Consider the following 18,213-nt stretch of genomic DNA (forward strand, 5'->3'; position numbering starts at 1 on the left):
CTGTAGCTAGGAATATAAAGCAGGAGCACATTCTTAGCACGCACAAGGCCCTCAATCCCATCCCCTGCACCACAAAAACTAAATATACTATTTACCTAATAAAAATTGCTTCTTTGTATAGCGAAAATTGGAGTTTTGATTAAACACACACACACACACACACACACACACACACGCACACGCACACGCACACACAGAAATAATATAAAGTTTTTGTTTTAATCCCAGGTGTGGGGATATAGGGCTGCTCCACAGCAGCTGACTATGATTTGCCTCCTGCTCTGGCAGAGGTGGATTTACCAGCTGCAGACAGTTTCTGTGACTGTATTACATTTGGAATTCTGGAGACTTTTCAAAAGGTATAAAAAAATGCTAGAGCCTGCATAGGTGGGTTGTTGGTTACGGTTAAGAAGTCATGAACAAAGAACAAACAAAGAACAAGATATTAAATACACTAATAGCAAAGATCAGACTTGTCCCCCCAATCAGCAGGTAGTCTATCAATAATAACTCTGCTCCCTTTCCAATCCCTAACTCTTATTCAGGAATCTCTTTCCTTTCCTCTCTATCCTTTTTTCTCTCTTACCTAGTGTTAGTGGGTTGAAAAGGTGGATGAAAGAACCCACAAAGTAGCAAAGGTCAGCAACATCTTCGTTTTGTTTTTTCTGAGGGGGTTAGGTTAGAGACTCACAGAGATCTGCCTGCCTCTGCATCAGGTGCTGGGATGAAAGGTGCATACCACATCTGGCTGAAACTACATCCTTGAGAAAGAAGACTTTGAAAAAATTAAATGCTGAAAACTGACTTAACTGGCCAGGAGGTTAAGAGCATTGGCTGTTCTTCCAGAAGTCCTGAGTTCAGTTCCCAGCAACCACATGGTGGCTCACAACCATCTATAATGAGGTCTGGTGCCCTCTTCTGGCATGCAGGTGTACACGCAGGCAAAAGACTATACACATAATAAATAAATAAATCTTAAAGGTAGCTTGTTTTGTGGAAAAAAAAATCTTAAAAAACAAAACAAAACATCAGGCCTTACCTTGCCATTAATAGCAATGTTCTTGCAGAATCTTCTATATACAAAAAAATATGATTTTACATCAGGTAACATCACATCAAAACATGCAAATAAAGTAAAAAAACTTACCACCCCTGTTCATTTTTGTACTTGTAAGCTGCCCCAAGAATGTGACACAAGGTGCCTCCAGCTTTGAAATCCATAAAACATTTTGCCTAAAAACGACAAATTGCACAAGGAAAATGTAAGGTTCTGACAAAATAATTCACATTATACTTGTATCCCAAGGGCAGGAATTAAAGGCGTGCACCAGCACCACCCAGATTTCATTCTTTAAAAACAAGCTCTCATGTACCCGATGCTGGCCTCAAATGAAATGCAGCTAAGATTGACTTTAATCTTTCTGTCTCCAAGCTAAACAAGGTATTTTTTAAAGTTGTAAAATTACATTTACAGTTGAGCAATGAGAAACCTTGCCTCCCAAAAAACAAAACCAAACAAACAAATAAAATTACGTTTACCAGGCTAAAGAGATGGCTCAGCACTTACTACTTTTGCAGAGACCTGGATTGGTTACCAACACCCACAGGGCAGCTCACAACTGTCTAAAACACCAAGTCTAGGAGATCTAAGGCTCTTCTGATTTGTACAAATCCTGCACTCAAGCACACACATCTACACAAAGTAATTAAACATTTAAAAAAATATGAAGCAGTTAAAAGTAAATGAATAACTGGCAGTGGTGGCACACACCTTTAACCCCAGGGCTAGAGGCAGAGGCAGGCGGATCTCCAAGTTTAAGGCCAGCCTGGTCTACAGAGTGAATCCAGGACAGCCAGAGCTACACAGAGAAACTGTCTGAAAAGAAAGAAAAAAGAGAGAGAGAGAGAGAGAGAGAGAGAAAGAAAGAAAGAAAGAAAGAAAGAGAGAGAGAGAAATCAAACTAAAACGACAATAAAAAGGTATTGCTTTGTTGACTGGCATTCTCCTTCAATTTTCTTTTACAGAGTCACACACCAGAATAATCTCTTTCACTTGAGAAAATGTTGAATTCTATTTTGAGAGGAAGAGAAATACATCTGGCCATGCTGGCCGTAAGCCATGATTATTTTTAATTATGGCTTATAACTAAAAATATTCTCCTCTAATCCCTCAACTGTTTTAGTAAATAACGGCTTAGTTCGCAGGAATTGAAAATTCCATGTTTAAAGTCCCTTGTAATGTCATTTTGGATGATGACACTTACATGTTCATATTTAGGTTTAACAAAACGATGTAAATCATCTTATAAAAAATATATACTTCTGGTTGTTTGTTTCTAAGACAGAATCTCAAAGTGAACTCCTGGACCAGGCTAGCCTTGAATTCAGAGATCCACCCACCTCTGCCTCCCAAGTGCTGGGACTTTAAACAAAACAAAACCCTTCATTCTAGGACTGCCAGAGCTAAAGACCTGTCTCAAAAACAAAATGTACTTTATATATGCAGATTTTACTCTAAACCATAGTGACATTTGATAAACTATACTGAACATTATGCTGCTATACGTTTTTTGAAATTATAATGTGTATGGTGCTTTGCCTGCATGTATGCACACACATGATGCACACACCACGTACAGAAACATGACACACTTAATTCTAGCACTCATAAGGCAGAGGCAGAATCTCTGAGTTCAAGGCCAGCCTGGTCTACAAAGTGAATTCCAGGCCAGCCAGGGCTACACAGAGAAACCCTGTCTCAAACAAGAAAGGGAGGGAAGGAGGGAGAGAGGGAGAGGGAAGAAAGAAAGGAAGGAAAGAAAAAGAGAAAGCAAGAAAGCAAAGGAACATAGAAAGAAACAGAGAGAGAAAGAGACTATCTTTTAACTTACAAAATTTGCATCTATTAGCTACAAATGGTGTTGTGTATGCCTTTAATCCTGGCACTCAGGAGGCAGTCAGGAGAATCTCTGAGTCCAAGGACATTATAATCTACACAGTGAGGTCCAGGACAGCTAAAGCTATATAGAGAGAGGCTGTCTCAAAACAGCAAAATTTTGCATTTATTTATTTTGTGGGTGGGCGGGTGGGACACACAAGTGCTACAGTGCAAATGTAAACGTAAGAAGACAATTTGAAGGAGTTTCTTCTTTCTTTTCACCATGTAGGTTTTAGAAATAGAGAACTCAGGGTTGTCAGGCTGGAGAGATGGCTCAGAGGTTAAGAGCACTGGCTGTTCTTCCAAAGGTTTTGACTTCAATTCCCAGCAGCCACATGGTGACTCATAACCATCTATACTGACATCTGCTGCCCTCTTCTGAAGTGCAAGCAGAATACTGTGTGTGTGTGTGTGTGTGTGTGTGTATTAATCTTAAAAACAACAACAACAACAACAAACAAAAACTCAGAATTGTCAAGAATGGTGTTTTCACCTTTTAGGCAATTTCCAAAGTTTAAAAATTATCACAAACCTTTATCTGAGCCTGTTAAACAAGACCATGAAGAGAACTTGCCTAGTATGTACAAGGTCCTAGGCTAAAAAAAAAAAAATCAGAAAGAAAAAAGGTCTCCAATTCTGCACAAGCATGCTCTTGCACTCCACTATAATATGACAAGTACCTGATGCTGAAGACACCCATCAGTTGTTTCCTCTTTCCTATTTACTTACTTAGTGTGGAAGAGAGGGTACCAGGTCAAGGTGCTTGCCACCAAGCCTGATGACGTGGGATTGATCCCTGTGACCCAGGTGGTGAAAACACTGATTCGTGGGATTGATCCCTGTGACCCAGGTGGTGAAAACACTGATTCCTGGAAGTTGTCCTGACCTTCACATGCATGTACGCAGCCATGTACCACACACATAAAAGTCCTCTTGCCAAAAGATTCTAACAGCCAAGTATCAGTACAGACAGCACAGCACAGACTGTGGCAGCAGAAAAATACTAGGTCTTCATGGTGGCTGCAGACTTTAAAACACATTAAATGGCACAGGAGGCAAGAATTCTACCACTAAGCTGAAGACGATAGCACATGCCAACAGTTCCAGCTGATGGAAGTGAAGGCAAAAGGATCAGGAAGGAGTTTACAGGTAGCCTCCAATACCCAGCCCAGGACAGCCCTGGGCTATGTGAGATCTTGTCTCTAAAGCAGACAAAAAAAACCTTCTCTGAACAAGTTGGTTTTCCCCCCTCTTCCCTGGCAATAGCAAGGGCAATCAACTATAGGTGACAATTGAAAGTACAGAAGCTGAAGATGCCTGCGTAACAAGTGTGTGTACTTACAGGCAGTTTGGTGAAAGCTGGGTTGGTGACATGCTTCCCAAAGGCGTCTTCTTGGAACTGAAGAAGCTGCACCACCAGTCCAGCCAGCGTTTTATTGGTAGGAGCATCTGCATGAACATACTGCAAGGTAAAGACAAGGGGTTGGGGATTTAGCTCAGTGGTAGAACGCTCGCCTAGCAAGCGCAAGGCCCTGGGTTCGGTCCTCAGCTCTGGAAAAAAAAAAAGACAAAATAACAAAAAGACCAAAAAAAAAACAAGGTAACTAGCAAGATAACGACAAGAACTCAAAACCTGGTGCAGCTAATGCTGGAGAGAAAGCTACCTTATTTCCTAATACCTACTAAGTAACAGCACTGCACCTCCATACATTCTCATAAAAACCATACCTGCACATATTTAAAGGCAGGAAATGTATGCTGAAGAGATGGCATATAAAACTAAATGCTGCTTCCAGCACCCACATGGCTGTCAGGAAAGATCTGTAACTACAGCCCCAGGAGATTCCATGCCCTCTCCTGACCTGAGGATGACAGGCAGGAACGTGGCACAGACATACGTTCAGATAAAGTACTTATAAACACCCATAAAGAAAAAGACAAACCAACTGGAGAGATGCTTCAGTGGTTAAGACCACTAAGCGTTCTTCCAAAGGACCCAGGTTCAATTCCCAGCACCTACTGGCAGCTTACAACTGTCTGTAACTCCAGCTCCAGGAGGTTCCACACCCTCACACAGACAGACATCCAGATAAAACACCAGTGCACATAAAATAAAAATAAATCATTTAAAAAAAGAAGAAGAAGAAAAATCAATGGTAGAGACAGGAAATCGTTTCTAATTAATAAATTAAATACAAGACCTTTGATAGAGATGAAAAGATGGCTCAGCACTTAAGAGCATGGTGCATGGCTGCTCTTCCAGAGTATGTATCCAGGTTTGAGTCCTAGCACTCATGGCAGCTCAAAACCATGTCAACTCCAGTTTCAGATTACCCAAGGCCCTCTTCTGGCTTATATGGACATCAGGCAAACTTTGGTACAAAGACACCCATGCAGGCAAAAGACCCACACATATAAACTAAAAATTAATTTTTTGAGCCCACTATTCAAAACTCTAGAATTAGAAGAAGTTGACCATTCCAGGCCACAAAGAGAATTCTGGGGCTTCTGACTACAGTGATTTGGGGTTTTGTGGTCTTCTGAAGTAAAGTCTTTTGTAGGCCAGGCAGGGCTCCAAAGAAAAGAGACCTGCAATGTCTCAGTTGTTTCATATTGATTTCTAAGATTTAAATGTCTGTTCTGGTGCTGGAGACAGCCCAGCAGATAATGCTTGCTGATCTTCCAGAGGACCTGAGTTCAGAATCCCAGCACCCGTATCATGCATCTTATCTCCAGTTCCAAGGAAACAGGGGCCCTCTTCTGGCCTCTGTGAACACCCACATGCAGGTCACACACACACAAAGAAATAAATCTTTAAATGTCCACCGTCTAAATACACTGTTAAATGCAACAGAAACTCGCAGTGAACCAGTACTCAGGAGACAGGTGGGCATATCTGAGTTTGAGGCCAGGCCAGTCTAAATACTGAGTTCCAGGACAGCCAGATCTACATACTTAGACCTTATTTCAGAAACAAACGAGGGAGAACACAGAGGGCAAAGGTTAGTGTACACCAAGCAGAAATAAGTCAACTCTATTTCCGACTTTACAGCCTTAGAAAGGGTCACTTCTGAAAATTAACAGTGTATTGCCAAAGGAACCAAGATCCTGTCACACACCAACAGGCTTCGATAAGCTGCACGCACTGAAGGAAATGGTTCAGACTAGTTTGTCCTTTTTTTTTAGTTTTTTTGAGACAAGGTCTCATATTAGTGGTCCAGGCTTGCCTTGAGCTTCAAACTCCCTACATAACAGAAGACGACCTCAATCTTCTGATCTTCATGGTTACACATCCCAAAGGATTGCAGCTGTGAGTCACCATGCCTGATTTTAATGTGGTGCTGGGTTTTAAACTTGGGACATAACCCATGCGAATCAAACACCACAAAACGATTTAAATCCCCAGGTCCTAGTTTAATTTTTCATTCATTCAACAAACACTTAATATAAACAAGTAGTAATGAGGCAGTCAAATGTCAACTATGATCTAGAACACAAGGGTTGCATCTTCCGGCTTGCAAATCTCAACACCAATTCTGGATCCTCGATGGGGTAAACACTATTGTTTGAGAGAGGTAGAGGAAGTACTCTGGCTGTTTCACTGCATCGAGGTTTACTGCAGGTGTTAGTGGGGCCGGTGAGGTAAAGGCACAGGTCGCCAAGACTGATAACCTAAGTTTGATCCCTGGACTCATAATGGTGTTAGGAGAGAATCAATTCTCTTGACATCCACACAGGAGCAGAGTGCACCCTCCAAAATAAATAGATAAAAAAAAAATTTAAGGTGTTAACAAAGGGTTAAGTCACAACTTTGTAAAACAACTCAGCAGATTTTGCATTTGAAAGAGAAACACGGATTTCTTAAAAAATATGTAAACATTACAAATAGATGTTATAAACTGAGGCCATTAACTCTTGTACTTACATCTTTATACATGACCAAAAGTGCAATGAAATGGAAAACCATTACTTTTAATAGTCCTGTATCAATCCTACAATGCACGGTTTAAACCGGCATTTATTAATTCCCAAGGCCAATCACCCAAGGTCCCTTGGCGAATCCACACTGGATAACAAGCCCTTAGTTACCTCAACACTTAGAAGCTGGTCTCTAAACAAAACTTCAGGCTACTTTTACTACGCCGGGTTCAGTCTTCTGAACGCTCTTTGTTCACGCACCTAAGGCGGCTAACAAAAGACCGGGGACACACGCCCTGCGGCTCTGCCCAGCTCCACCTGCTTGTGCACAGAAGAACCAACCAGCCGGGGGGGAGGGGGGGGCTTCCTGCGCGAGCGCTCGGCCCGGGACAGCCAGCAACCAGGGCCCGGTCGCCGCGTGCCCGGAGCCGCCCGCGGGGGCGTGGCGAGCGCGGAGCCGGCCTTTGTTGTCCCTCGTGGCGCGCGCGGGGGGAGGGGCGGCCCGAGGCTGGCGAAGCCGACAGCCACCACCAGCCCCCGTCGCGTGGCTCCTCGGTCCCCAAGGGCGCGCGCGAACCCACCTTCTTGTAGTGCTTGCCCAGCCAGACTCGCACCGAATCCAGCTGGGACACCGTGTCCGGGCTCTCCCAAAACTTGCTGGCCGGGCCCCCGTCCTTCCTCCGGTACACGGCCAGGCCGGAGGCCGCCGCCGCACCCCCTGCACCCACGGCGCCTGCTGCCGCTCCCGAACCTCCGCCCGCGGTCGCGGCCATGGTCACCGTCCGTCGTCTCCACCGCCCGACCTGGCCCTCGCGGCCTTTCCCGTTCGCACCCGCGCGCGCAGACACCTCCTCCTCCTCCTCCTGGTCCCGCCCAGCCAACCCTCTTCCGGCCCCGAGGCTTGGCCACGCCCCTTCTGGCCGCCGCAGCCGTAACGGACGGGCCGGGCGAGCGGGCGTACGCATGCGCAGCTCGCCGCCAGCCGGCTACCGCGGTCGCTGCCCGCCTCTTCCGTCCGCCTCTCGCCGCTGAGCCGCGACTCTTCCTACGCTTTGCATCTGATTCTCCCCGGCTTCCTGCGTTCGTTCGTTAGGCGGTCGACAGCCTCAAGGAAGTATCGCTCCTTGAGAAACCCACCTAGAGTGTGCGGTGCAGGCCTAAGGGCCCACCCCGACTGCTGTTCTGCAGTTCCTCGCCTGCCTGCAGTCCTGCTACACCCGGAGGCCGCTTAGGCCTTTGGAAACCTGCACCGTGACTTGCTTGGAGGTTCGGCTTCACACCCTTCGGACGCTCAGTAAAGTCTCTCGAACCACATCAGCTGGTTTCTACCTGCTGGGCCTAGTACCAGCTACCCGTGCGACCTCGACGTTATCTTCCCCTGTGACATTCGCACGCTAGGCACTCTCAGATCCATCACTTTAAAAAGTGTTGCAGAAAACCATTCCCTGAGCGAAGAGCTGATCACGCCCACCCGATGCCTTCCTCGTAGTTCTCTCCACAACCTGGTGTTTTTTATTATTCACAGGTATATCCTCGGCGTTGGGGACAGAGCGTTTTCTCCACACACGTTCAGTAAATGCTGGGTTAATGAATGAATGGTCTACATGAAGACTGAATTTAAATCGTAAACGGTGTGACTGGCTGTATTGGAAACGGAAACCTACTTCTGGAGTTCCAAGTGAGGAAGTCTGATGAGTTCTTCGACCTTTAAAAAAATGATAGAGGCGGTCTGGAGGTGGTGGCGCATGCCTTAAACCCAGCACTCAGGAGGTAGAGGCAGGCGGTTTTCCGAGTTCCAGGCTAGCCTGTGCTACACAGAGAAACCCTGTCTGGACAAAGACTAGAGGGGGAAAAAAGTGAATAGAAAGTAATCAGAAAGGACAGGTCACTCGAGACACGGAACTGAAGCAAAGGCGCTGAACGTCAGAGTCCTTCAGGACTCTTCGAGGTGCTCGGATAGAACTTCACCTATAAGAAGTGGGAAGCAAGCTTTGAGGAAAGGACGTGGTGAGGTGTATACTTTAGGAAGATGCCCGGTAACCACAGCACTGGTGATGCTGCATGCATGAGTTGAGAGGATTGTTGCATGTGAACAGGAAATACTCTGTCTCCGGCTATGGATTTGGCTCAGCTCTTGAAAGCCTGGCAACCTGAATTGGAAACCCAGAACCCACAGAAAGGTGAAAGGAAAATCTTCACACAGTTATCCCTTGACCTGCCAACTCTGCACTCTCACACACCTACATAACCCATACCTAATTCTTTTGAAAATGAAGCAGGGCAAAGCTGGGTGGTGGTGGCACATGCCTTTAATCCTAGCACTCAGGAGGTGTCTTGAGTCCCAAGACTACACAGAGACCCTGTCTCAACAGGGCTTTGAAATGACTCGGTGGGCAATGTTGAGACTCAGGACCTGAGTTCGGTCTGAAACCCGGATAATGGCCGGAGAGAACCAAGCAAACTGCCTGTTGTTCTCTGATCTCCGGAGGCAGCCTGGGTGACATTCTTGTCATGGCACAATCACCCCCACACATAAGCAATGTAAATTTAAACAATGTAATTAAAAGTTCTTTCAAAAAGAAAGAAAAAATGGATTATGACGAACTGGAGAGATGGCTCAGGTTAGGAGCGCTCGCTGCTCTTCCAGAGGTCTTGTTCAATTCCCAGCAACCACATGGTGGCTCACAACCATTTATGGTAAGATCTGATGCCCTCTTCTGGCTTGCAGATGTATATGTGAACAGAACATTGTTTAAATAAATCTTAAAAAAATAAAAAATTATGAGGCCCGAGAAATGGCTCAGAAAGGCCCTGAGTTCAATTCCCAGCAACCCTATGGTGGCTCACAATCTATAATGTGATCTGGTGCCTTCTGGCCTGCAGGTGCACATGCAGGCAGAACACTGTATACATGGTAAATCTTTTAAAAAATGGATTATGCTACTTAAGAGGCAAACTCTAGACTACTAGCTGGTGTTTGTGAAGCACTATGTACCTCTGAACCATGATTTGTACTACGCGCACCTATGATACTGCAGAGAAGAAAAATGCATCTTGGACAAAATAGAAAAGCAGTCATAGGTTAAAAAACTAGTGCCAGGTGGTAGAGTCTGGTTTGGTTTTTTTATGAGTATGAGTGGTTTGCTCTCAGCCATACAGCAGTGGTGGTGGTGCTCACCTTTAATCCTAGCACTCGGGAGGCAGAGGCAGGTGGATCTCTTGAGTTCAAGACCAGCCTGGTCTCCATAGTGAGCTCTAGCCAGGCTACACAAAGAAACCCTGTCTCAAAATAACATAACAAAATAAATGCAGTTTCCAAGGCTGGTTTAAAAAATTAAAGTAGAGAACAACTTTTGAAAGTTCTTATATCCTCTGACCTCTCCACAACACAAAACTAAAAATAATTTTGAGGCAAGAACTTGCTATAGCCAAGATTGGCCTGAAATATGATCTAACCCAGGCTTGTCTTGAACTCATATCAATATTATCTCCACCTTTCCATGGCTGGGATTACAGGTATAACCTGCCACTCCAAGCTAGAAATCAAATGTTTGTATGTTATATATTTATATTGGAATGTCCCGTTGTTTTCCATAAACATGAACAATTGCTGAGTGTGAAAAAATTAAAATGCCCAGTGTAGTGGCAAATGCCTTTGATCCCTGCACTCAGAAGCAGAGACAAACAGATCCCTGTGCATTTGAGTCCATTCTGTTTACAAAGTGAATAGAAAGTAAGGGCTATGTAGAGACTCTTGTCTCATAAAACCAAATCAACCAACCAATCAAGCCAAACCAAAAACAACAAAAACCACATACACAAAGTGCTATGACATAGTGGCTCAGTCCTTTATTTTATTTGGTTTTTCAAGACATTTCTTTGTGTAGCCTTGGCTGTCCTGGACTTACTTCATAGACCAGGCTGGCCTTGAACTCATAGAGATCCACCTCACTCTGCCTTTCTGAGTGCTAGGATTAAAGGCTTGTGATACCACCGCCCAGCAAATTTTGGGTTTTGTTTGGTTGGGTTTTAGTTTTTTTCCAGATAGGGTTTTTCTGTGTAGCATTTGCTCTCCTGGACTTCCTTACAGGCCAGTTTAGCCTTGAGCTCACAGAGATACACCTGCCCCTGACTCCCTGAGTGCTGGGATTAAGAGGTTTGGGATACCTCTGACAGCTGGCTTAGTCCTTCAATCCAGCACTAGGACACAGGCAGGCAGATCTGATGGCCAGCCTGAAGTGAGATCCTATCTTAATACAAAGGGGCTGCACAGATGGCTCAGCAGTTAGACCGCTGGGTTTTCTACCAGAGGACCTGGTTCAATTCCTAGCATTAAATGGTGGCTCATAATTATCTGTAACTCCAGTTCCAGGGGATCTGATGTCCTCTTCTGATCTGCACTGTGCACACTTGGTGCACATACATGCAGGCAAAACACCCATATATATATATGTATGTATATATACATACATACACACACACATATATATACATATACATGTATATATGGGAAAGCAGAGACCTTGTCATACCGAGCTGTAACCCCAGTTACTCAAGAGGCTGAAGCAAGAGGATTGAAAAAAAAAAAAAAGTTGGAGTACAGCTTGGGCCACACAGTGAGTCCAAGGTTAAATTGGACAAATTACTACAACCTGGTGTTCAAATATGTGTGGTAGGAAGAGGTGAGGCAGGAAGATTATTGAAATAAAGTTCAAGACCAGCTTTGGCTACATGGTGATAACCAGGCTAACTGGTTGAAACAAAGAAACAAAAACAGAAAAAATAATTAAAGTAAAACTGGGGGTGGGGGGCAGTGTAGAGAGATGGTTCAGTGGCTAAAAGCTCTTGCTCTCAAATCTGATGACCTGAGTCCCCATGTGGTAGGACAGACAGACTCCCACAAGTTGGCCTCTAACTTCCACACAAATGTTACAGCACACATACCAACATACATGCAGGTTCATATGGCTTCACATGCACAATTTACACACAAATGTAATAAAATATATTTTCTAAGAAGCAAAAGAGTATTGTGGCACATCTGTAATCCCAGCACTGGAGAATTAGAGGCACAAAAACGAGGAGTTGAAGGCCAACCTAAGGTACATAGCTAGTTTAAGGACAACCTAGGCTAGGTGAGACCCCAGGGAGAGGTTGCAAGGTGCCTAACTGGGCACAGTGTTGTGTTGAGAGCACAGCATGAAGGTTTGTGCCCACAGATTTCCAGAGAAACCAGGAGTGTTACGCACAGAGGATCGTCTTTCCAATGGGAAAAATATAAAACCTGTTCTTCCATCCAGAAAGCTGGTAACGGCAGTGATTAATAACTTGGTGATCTGCGTTATTTATTGTGCCAGGCCATATCAAACACCTTCAGGTAGGACTGGATGTGGCTAGTTCTAAATGATCCTTACAGGTAGGGGTTCCCTGAGCTCCCACAACCAGGACCAGAGCTGACTAATAGACCAAATGACCTCTCTGCTATCTATATGACTGAGACCAGACCAGACCTGTAAGCCCATCTCTAGAATCCATCTTCTTAGAGGAAATGACATGTACTAAGAGTTGAGGTTCAATGTAATTATGCTTCCTTGTGCACTGAGATTACATTATACCAAGAAATCTTTTCTCCAAATTTTACTATTCAAATATATTGGGAATAAATCACCTGGTGCCAGACTCCCTGAAGTCTTGACCCTGCCCGACTATCAATCTGAACCTAAGTTTTCATTCTTACCTGTTTCCAATTTGCTTCCCTGTCTGCTGTAACCATCTGCAGGGTCCCCCTCAATATTATTATACCCCTATAATCCAAGTACTAGGAAGGCTGAGGATAAAAGTTTGTGGGTCCAAGTTCAGCTTGAGCTGCATATATGGTAAAACCTTGTCTCAGGGCTGGAGAAATGGCACAGTGGTGAAGAATGCTTGTTGCTCCTACAGAGGACCCAGGTTCAATTCCCAGCATCCACATGGTGACTTACAATCATCCACAACTCCAGTTCCAGGGGATCCAATGCCCTCTTCTAACCTCCTTGAGCACCAAGCATATTCCTAAAATAAAATGAATAAATCTAAAAAATAAAACCTGTCTACCTAGGTGGTGGGGGTGCACACCTTTGATCCCAGCACACAGGAGGTAGAGGTGGGTGGTTCTCTGTGATTTCGAGGCCAGCCTGGTATATAGATCAAGTTTCAGGACAACCAGGGCTACATAGAGAAACCCTATGTCAACAACAAAAACAAACAAAAACCCCCCCACACACAAAAAAAAAAACCTCTGTCTCAGCCATCTTTCATAAAAGAGACAAATTTCGAAAATAAATAGTAATTTGAGGACAAGATAGCAAAGTACATGATAAATACTGTACCTGTATCTGTATATCATCTTAAAACAAAAATACTAGAGGGGTACAGTTCTGCACACCTGTAAACCCAGCACTCAGGAGGCAGAGGCAAGAGGATAGCCATGAGTTCAAGGCCAGCCTCGTGTACAAAGTGAGTCCAGAATAGCCAAGACTACACAAAGAAACCCTATCTCCAAATAACAAACCAAACCAACAATAATAACAACAAACCAAAACGAGACTACCAGTGAGATCACTAAATGAGTAATGTTGCTGATAACCTAAGTTTGATTTCTACAATCCACATAGAAGAGAACTGATTTCTGGAAGTTTAATTAGATCCCCACATGCATGTCATGTCATGAAGGTACATACCTATATATTTACACACTCAAAAAAAGAAAAAAAGATTTACAGCCCTTAAAACACTCTGTTCCAGCTGGGTGTGGAGGCACACACCTGTAGTCCCAGCACTCTGGGAGGCAGAGGCAGGGGGATCTCAGTGAGTTCAAGGCCAGCTTGGTCTACAAAGTGAGTCTAGGACAGCCAAGGCTTCACAGAGAAACCCCGTCTCAGAGAAAAATCTTTAAAAAAAAACCAAATCTACTCCCTCACATGTATATCATGTATATACACAAAAACCATGACATTTAAAACTAAAATTATTGAAAATGACCCCTAGATGGAATTGTTACTTCTTTAAAAACAAAACAACAACGAAAAAAAAAAAAAAAAGGGTCAGGGTTGGAGAGATGGCTCAGTAGTTAAAAGTACTTACTGCTCTTTTAGGGGACCAGGAGACTAGGGTTCAGTGGTCAGCACTGAATATTGAGTGGCTTACAGCTGCCTTTAACTCCAGGCCAAAGAATCCAATGTCCTCTTCTGGGCTTTACAGGACTCTGTATGTCCAAGATGTACATACACTCACTCAGGTATATACATATAAAATTATGAAATTCAAAAATAAAAAATAAATTATTAAAAATCTTACTTAAGAAAAGGACCACCAGCAGCAGCAGCCAGGTGAATTTTTCTCCTTGATCCCAGCAGAGGGAGGCAGAGGCTGGTACATCTCTATGAGTTCAAGCCTGGTCTACAGAGCTAGCTCCATAAAATCCAGAGGTACATAGAGAAACCTTGTTTGGAAAAAGCAAAAACAAGAGCTGGGTGAGGTGGCACTTGCTTTTAATCCCAGCACTTTGAAGGCAGACCCACAAGGATCTGAGTTTGAAGCCAGCCTGATCTACAAAGTGAGTTCCAAGATAGCCATGGCTACACAGAGAAACTCTGTCTTGAAAAACAAAAAATGAACAAAATGAAAAAAAAAAAAACAAAAACAAAAGGAGAGAACGAGAGAGAGAGAGAGAGAGAGGAGATTCAATCTGACCAAAGCACAAAAGCACAAGCCCTTGAGTCATAGGAATACAATAATAAACACTGCTTCTATCCTTCAGTCAGTAGAACTGCATTCCACAAATGGAACCAACTATTAATTGTTTCTCCAGCTCTTCAGCTAAGTTCCAGTACATAACCAAACACTGTCTGGACAGGCTGGTCAATGAGTACCCTCAATGAATGGTTGATAAACATTGAAAGTTAAAACTTTTTATTCATTAAGATCAGATATTTTTATTTTTTAAGAAGTTTATTTATTTATTTATTTATTTATTTATTTATTTATTTTACATGAGTTCTCTATCTGCACATTCACCTGCAAGACAGAAGAGGGCATCAGATCCCAGTATAGATGGTTGTGAGCCACCATGTAGTTGCTGGGAATTGAACTCAGGACCTCTGGAAGAGCAGACAGTGCTCTTAACCTCTGATCCATCTCCTCAGCCCTCCCCCCCCCCCCCTTTTTTTTTTGCTTTTGGTATGTGGAAAAGAAGTTTCTCTGTTTAGTCCTGGCTATCTTGGAACTTGCTGTGTAGACCAGGCTGACCTCAAACTCAAGAGATCCTCTTGCTGCCCCTGCCTACAAACTGCTGGCATTAAAGGTGTACATCACCACCTCCGCAGATATTTTTTTAATACACTTTTATTGAGACTAGCTCAAATTCCTCACTCAAGTGACTCTCTCATTTTAGCCTTTGAAGTAGCTGCTACTACTACAGGCAAATCATTACCATGTTTTGCTCATAAAAACCCAGGTTTTTTGTTTACTGGTTGGTTAGTTTTCTATGTGCATGTATACAGTATGTGTGTTGGCATGAATGTCATGGCACACATGTAGAAGACAACTCTGTGGTGTTGGTTTTCCCTTTCCACCTTCACATAGGTTTCAGGGATTGAATTCAGGTCATAAGGACTTTTTTGAAAGTGTCAGCAACCTGAGTCATCCCACTGGCTTATAGATATGGTTTGATACATTAATGTCCTCTTGAACAGCTTATCATTTTTACCATGTTTTTTCACGTGTTTCTTTTGTCTCCTCTACAATATTTTATTAAATTTTTTTTAATTTTTATTATTTATTTATTATTTATACAGCATCCTGCCTGCATGTGTGCCTGCATACCAGAAGAGGGCAACAGATCTCATTATAGATGGTTGTGAGCCACCATGTGGTTGCTGGGGATTGAACTCAGGACCTCTGGAAGAACAGACAGTGTTGTTAACCTCTGAGCCATCTCTCCAGCCCCTATTTTATTAAAATTTATGTCACTTCTTATTTTAAAAAATTGTGTGTGTGCATGATGTATCTGCCGTGGTGTGCATGTGGACGTAGAGGACAACCTTGTAGAGTTGGTTCTCTCCTTCCACTTTTTCATGTGTCCCAGGGATTAAACTCAGGTCACCAGAAATGCACAGCAAGAACAATTACCCACTGAGCTTTGAATTTGAGGACAGCCTAGACTACACAGTGAGTTCAAGGACAGGCATGTCTACACTGTGAGATGTTATGTGGAGGAAAAAAAGTGATACCTAGTAGGTAGAATTTGAAATAATCCAAGGAAAACTGCCCTGGATTTTGACCTCCTTATGGTCAGAATGCTCTTTGTGGTTAAGCATCCTTGCAGTTGAATGAACTCAGGTTGTTCCCACTGTACCAGAAACTAAGGCATCAGGACACTTTCCCTTGTTGGCACTGATAAAGGATCAGAATCAACACACCCGACTTCCTTATAACATCACTTATATTATGGGTTTTGTAGTACTCTTTGTCTTTTACAGAGTATCAGTGGAAGTAATACCTTAAAAGAGAGAATTAAACACCATACTCTTACAACTATGTCACCAACCTCATCTTATAAAAAATGCATGTGTGGGGGCTGGAGAGCTGGCTCAGAGGTTAAGAGCACTGGCTGTTGTTCCAAATGTCCTGAGTTCAATTTCTAGCAACTACATGGTGGCTCACAACCATCTATAATGAGATCCGGTACCCTCTTCTGGCATGCAGGCAGAATACTATATAAATAACAAATAAATAAATAAATCTTTTAAAAAATGCATGTGTGTACTATGGTACACATTGTTTATGTGGGCAGGATTTGGGTTCTGGTTTTCTCCTTGCACCATGTGAGTTCTTGGCAGGTTGCCAAGGTTGACAGCCAGCTTTTATCTGTTCAGCCATCTCATTTCCCTTATTTAATTCATAATATAGAACTCAGATGGTGCTCCCTGCTTTGAGGCAACTCACTCTCTTTGGAGTATTTAACTAAACTTCTGCTTAAACCATATGTGACTCAATTTTGTTTTGTTTATTGAGACAGGGTCTCCTTACGTAGTCCTGAAACTCACCATGAGCTCACAGACATCCCCTTGCCTCTGCCTCCTGAGTGCTGAGATCAAAGGTGTGTGACACTACACTGGGCAGTTTTCTTACCCTTGATGTTCTACAGTTTCCTAACACTGAGCCCAGATGATTACTCATTTTCAACCGTCCTGCTTGTCACTTACTATTCAGGTCTGTTCTGAGTACGTGTCTTTTTTGTTTTGAACGTATTCAAGCACCATGTTAAATCCATTATTACTGAAAAAAAAAATCCTAATTTTTTTTGGAAAAGTGTCCTATGATATAGCCGAGTTATGCATCCAGAAATAAGTAGAGGCAATAAAGTAACAGTCTGAGGGAGTGGGAGCACCGCTCTCATGCAGTATAGATAACTGGGCATGAAAGCCAGGTGGGGAACTCTGCGGCAAACACTCAGCTTTGAAACTGTCATGTGTTAAAGGCATGCGGACCAGAGAGATGGTTCAGCGGGGAACTTGTGGCATATGCATATCCTCCCCCCACCATCATATATGTATATTATAATAAATAGGTTTTTTTTAAATGTATACAATGTTCTGCATGCACACCTTAACACCAGAAGAGGGCACCAGATTTCATTTAGATGGTGTGAGCCACCATGTGGTTGCTGGGAATTGAACTCAGGACCTGTGGAAGAGCAAGCAGTGCTCTTAACCTCTGAGCCATCTCTCCAGCCCATAATAATAGTTTTTGAAAATACAAACAGGCTGCCTTCCAGATGCTGTTCTGGATCTGCAGCACCGCAGGCACAGCAGCTGCGCTGTGTCCATGACATTTTAGCAGAGAGCAAGTGGCTATTTCTACAATCAGTTTTCAGAAACCAGTAAGCACTGAGAATGTTTTACAGCCTGACATTTCAAGGGGGTGGGGCAGGCAAGGTGTTGCTCATCTTTAATTCCAGCACCAGGGAGGCAGAAGTAAGGTGTACCACATCCCATTCAGCTTGGGCTCTGAAACCCTGACTTGAGGCAGGGAAGGACTGAAGATAGACACACAGACGTAGGTACAGGAAAGCTGGGATGAGGTGGGCTTCTGGACCCCTGGCATGTTTATTAGGTAGAGCATAGGGGGGTGGGTTGGCTGGTCTTGGTAGGACGTCTCTATGAACAAGCAGTTGTAACCACACGGGGGAAGCTGTAGTTGCTGGTCTTTGCACTCACACTTGGACCCTTGAGGAAAGCTTTGCCAGTTCCCGAGCTTCACCTTGGTAAGGCTTTGGCACTTTCGTGGGGGTGAGGCTTTGGAGTCCTTGCCTATGT

General features: G+C 43.6%; 1 protein-coding gene and 1 non-coding gene across 5 annotated transcripts in view; one reads left to right on the plus strand and one right to left on the minus strand.

Moving 5' to 3' along the window:
* The window catches only part of Smarcc1 (SWI/SNF related, matrix associated, actin dependent regulator of chromatin subfamily c member 1), a 107,353-nt gene extending 99,619 nt beyond the window's left edge, over positions 1 to 7,734 (minus strand). For 3 of the 4 annotated variants that reach the window (XM_060385227.1, XM_060385226.1, XM_060385228.1), the window contains exons 1-3: positions 7,438 to 7,734; positions 4,281 to 4,400; positions 1,148 to 1,233 (exon numbers count right to left, since the gene is read on the minus strand). In XM_060385227.1, coding sequence (XP_060241210.1) covers positions 1,148 to 1,233; positions 4,281 to 4,400; positions 7,438 to 7,629 — 398 coding nt within the window. In that variant the 5' untranslated portion in view covers positions 7,630 to 7,734. The remainder of the gene's footprint in view (positions 1 to 1,147; positions 1,234 to 4,280; positions 4,401 to 7,437) is intronic. The other variant, XM_060385225.1, reaches the window with a different exon arrangement.
* A 9,940-nt stretch (positions 7,735 to 17,674) lies between these two features.
* LOC132654948 (small nucleolar RNA SNORA43) lies at positions 17,675 to 17,811 on the plus strand. The gene has a single exon (XR_009592549.1). It is a non-coding gene; the product is annotated as a small nucleolar RNA SNORA43 (small nucleolar RNA).
* The last annotated feature ends 402 nt before the right edge of the window (positions 17,812 to 18,213 follow it).

This window comes from Meriones unguiculatus, chromosome 6, assembly GCF_030254825.1.
Source record: "Meriones unguiculatus strain TT.TT164.6M chromosome 6, Bangor_MerUng_6.1, whole genome shotgun sequence".
NCBI lineage: Eukaryota > Metazoa > Chordata > Mammalia > Rodentia > Muridae > Meriones > Meriones unguiculatus.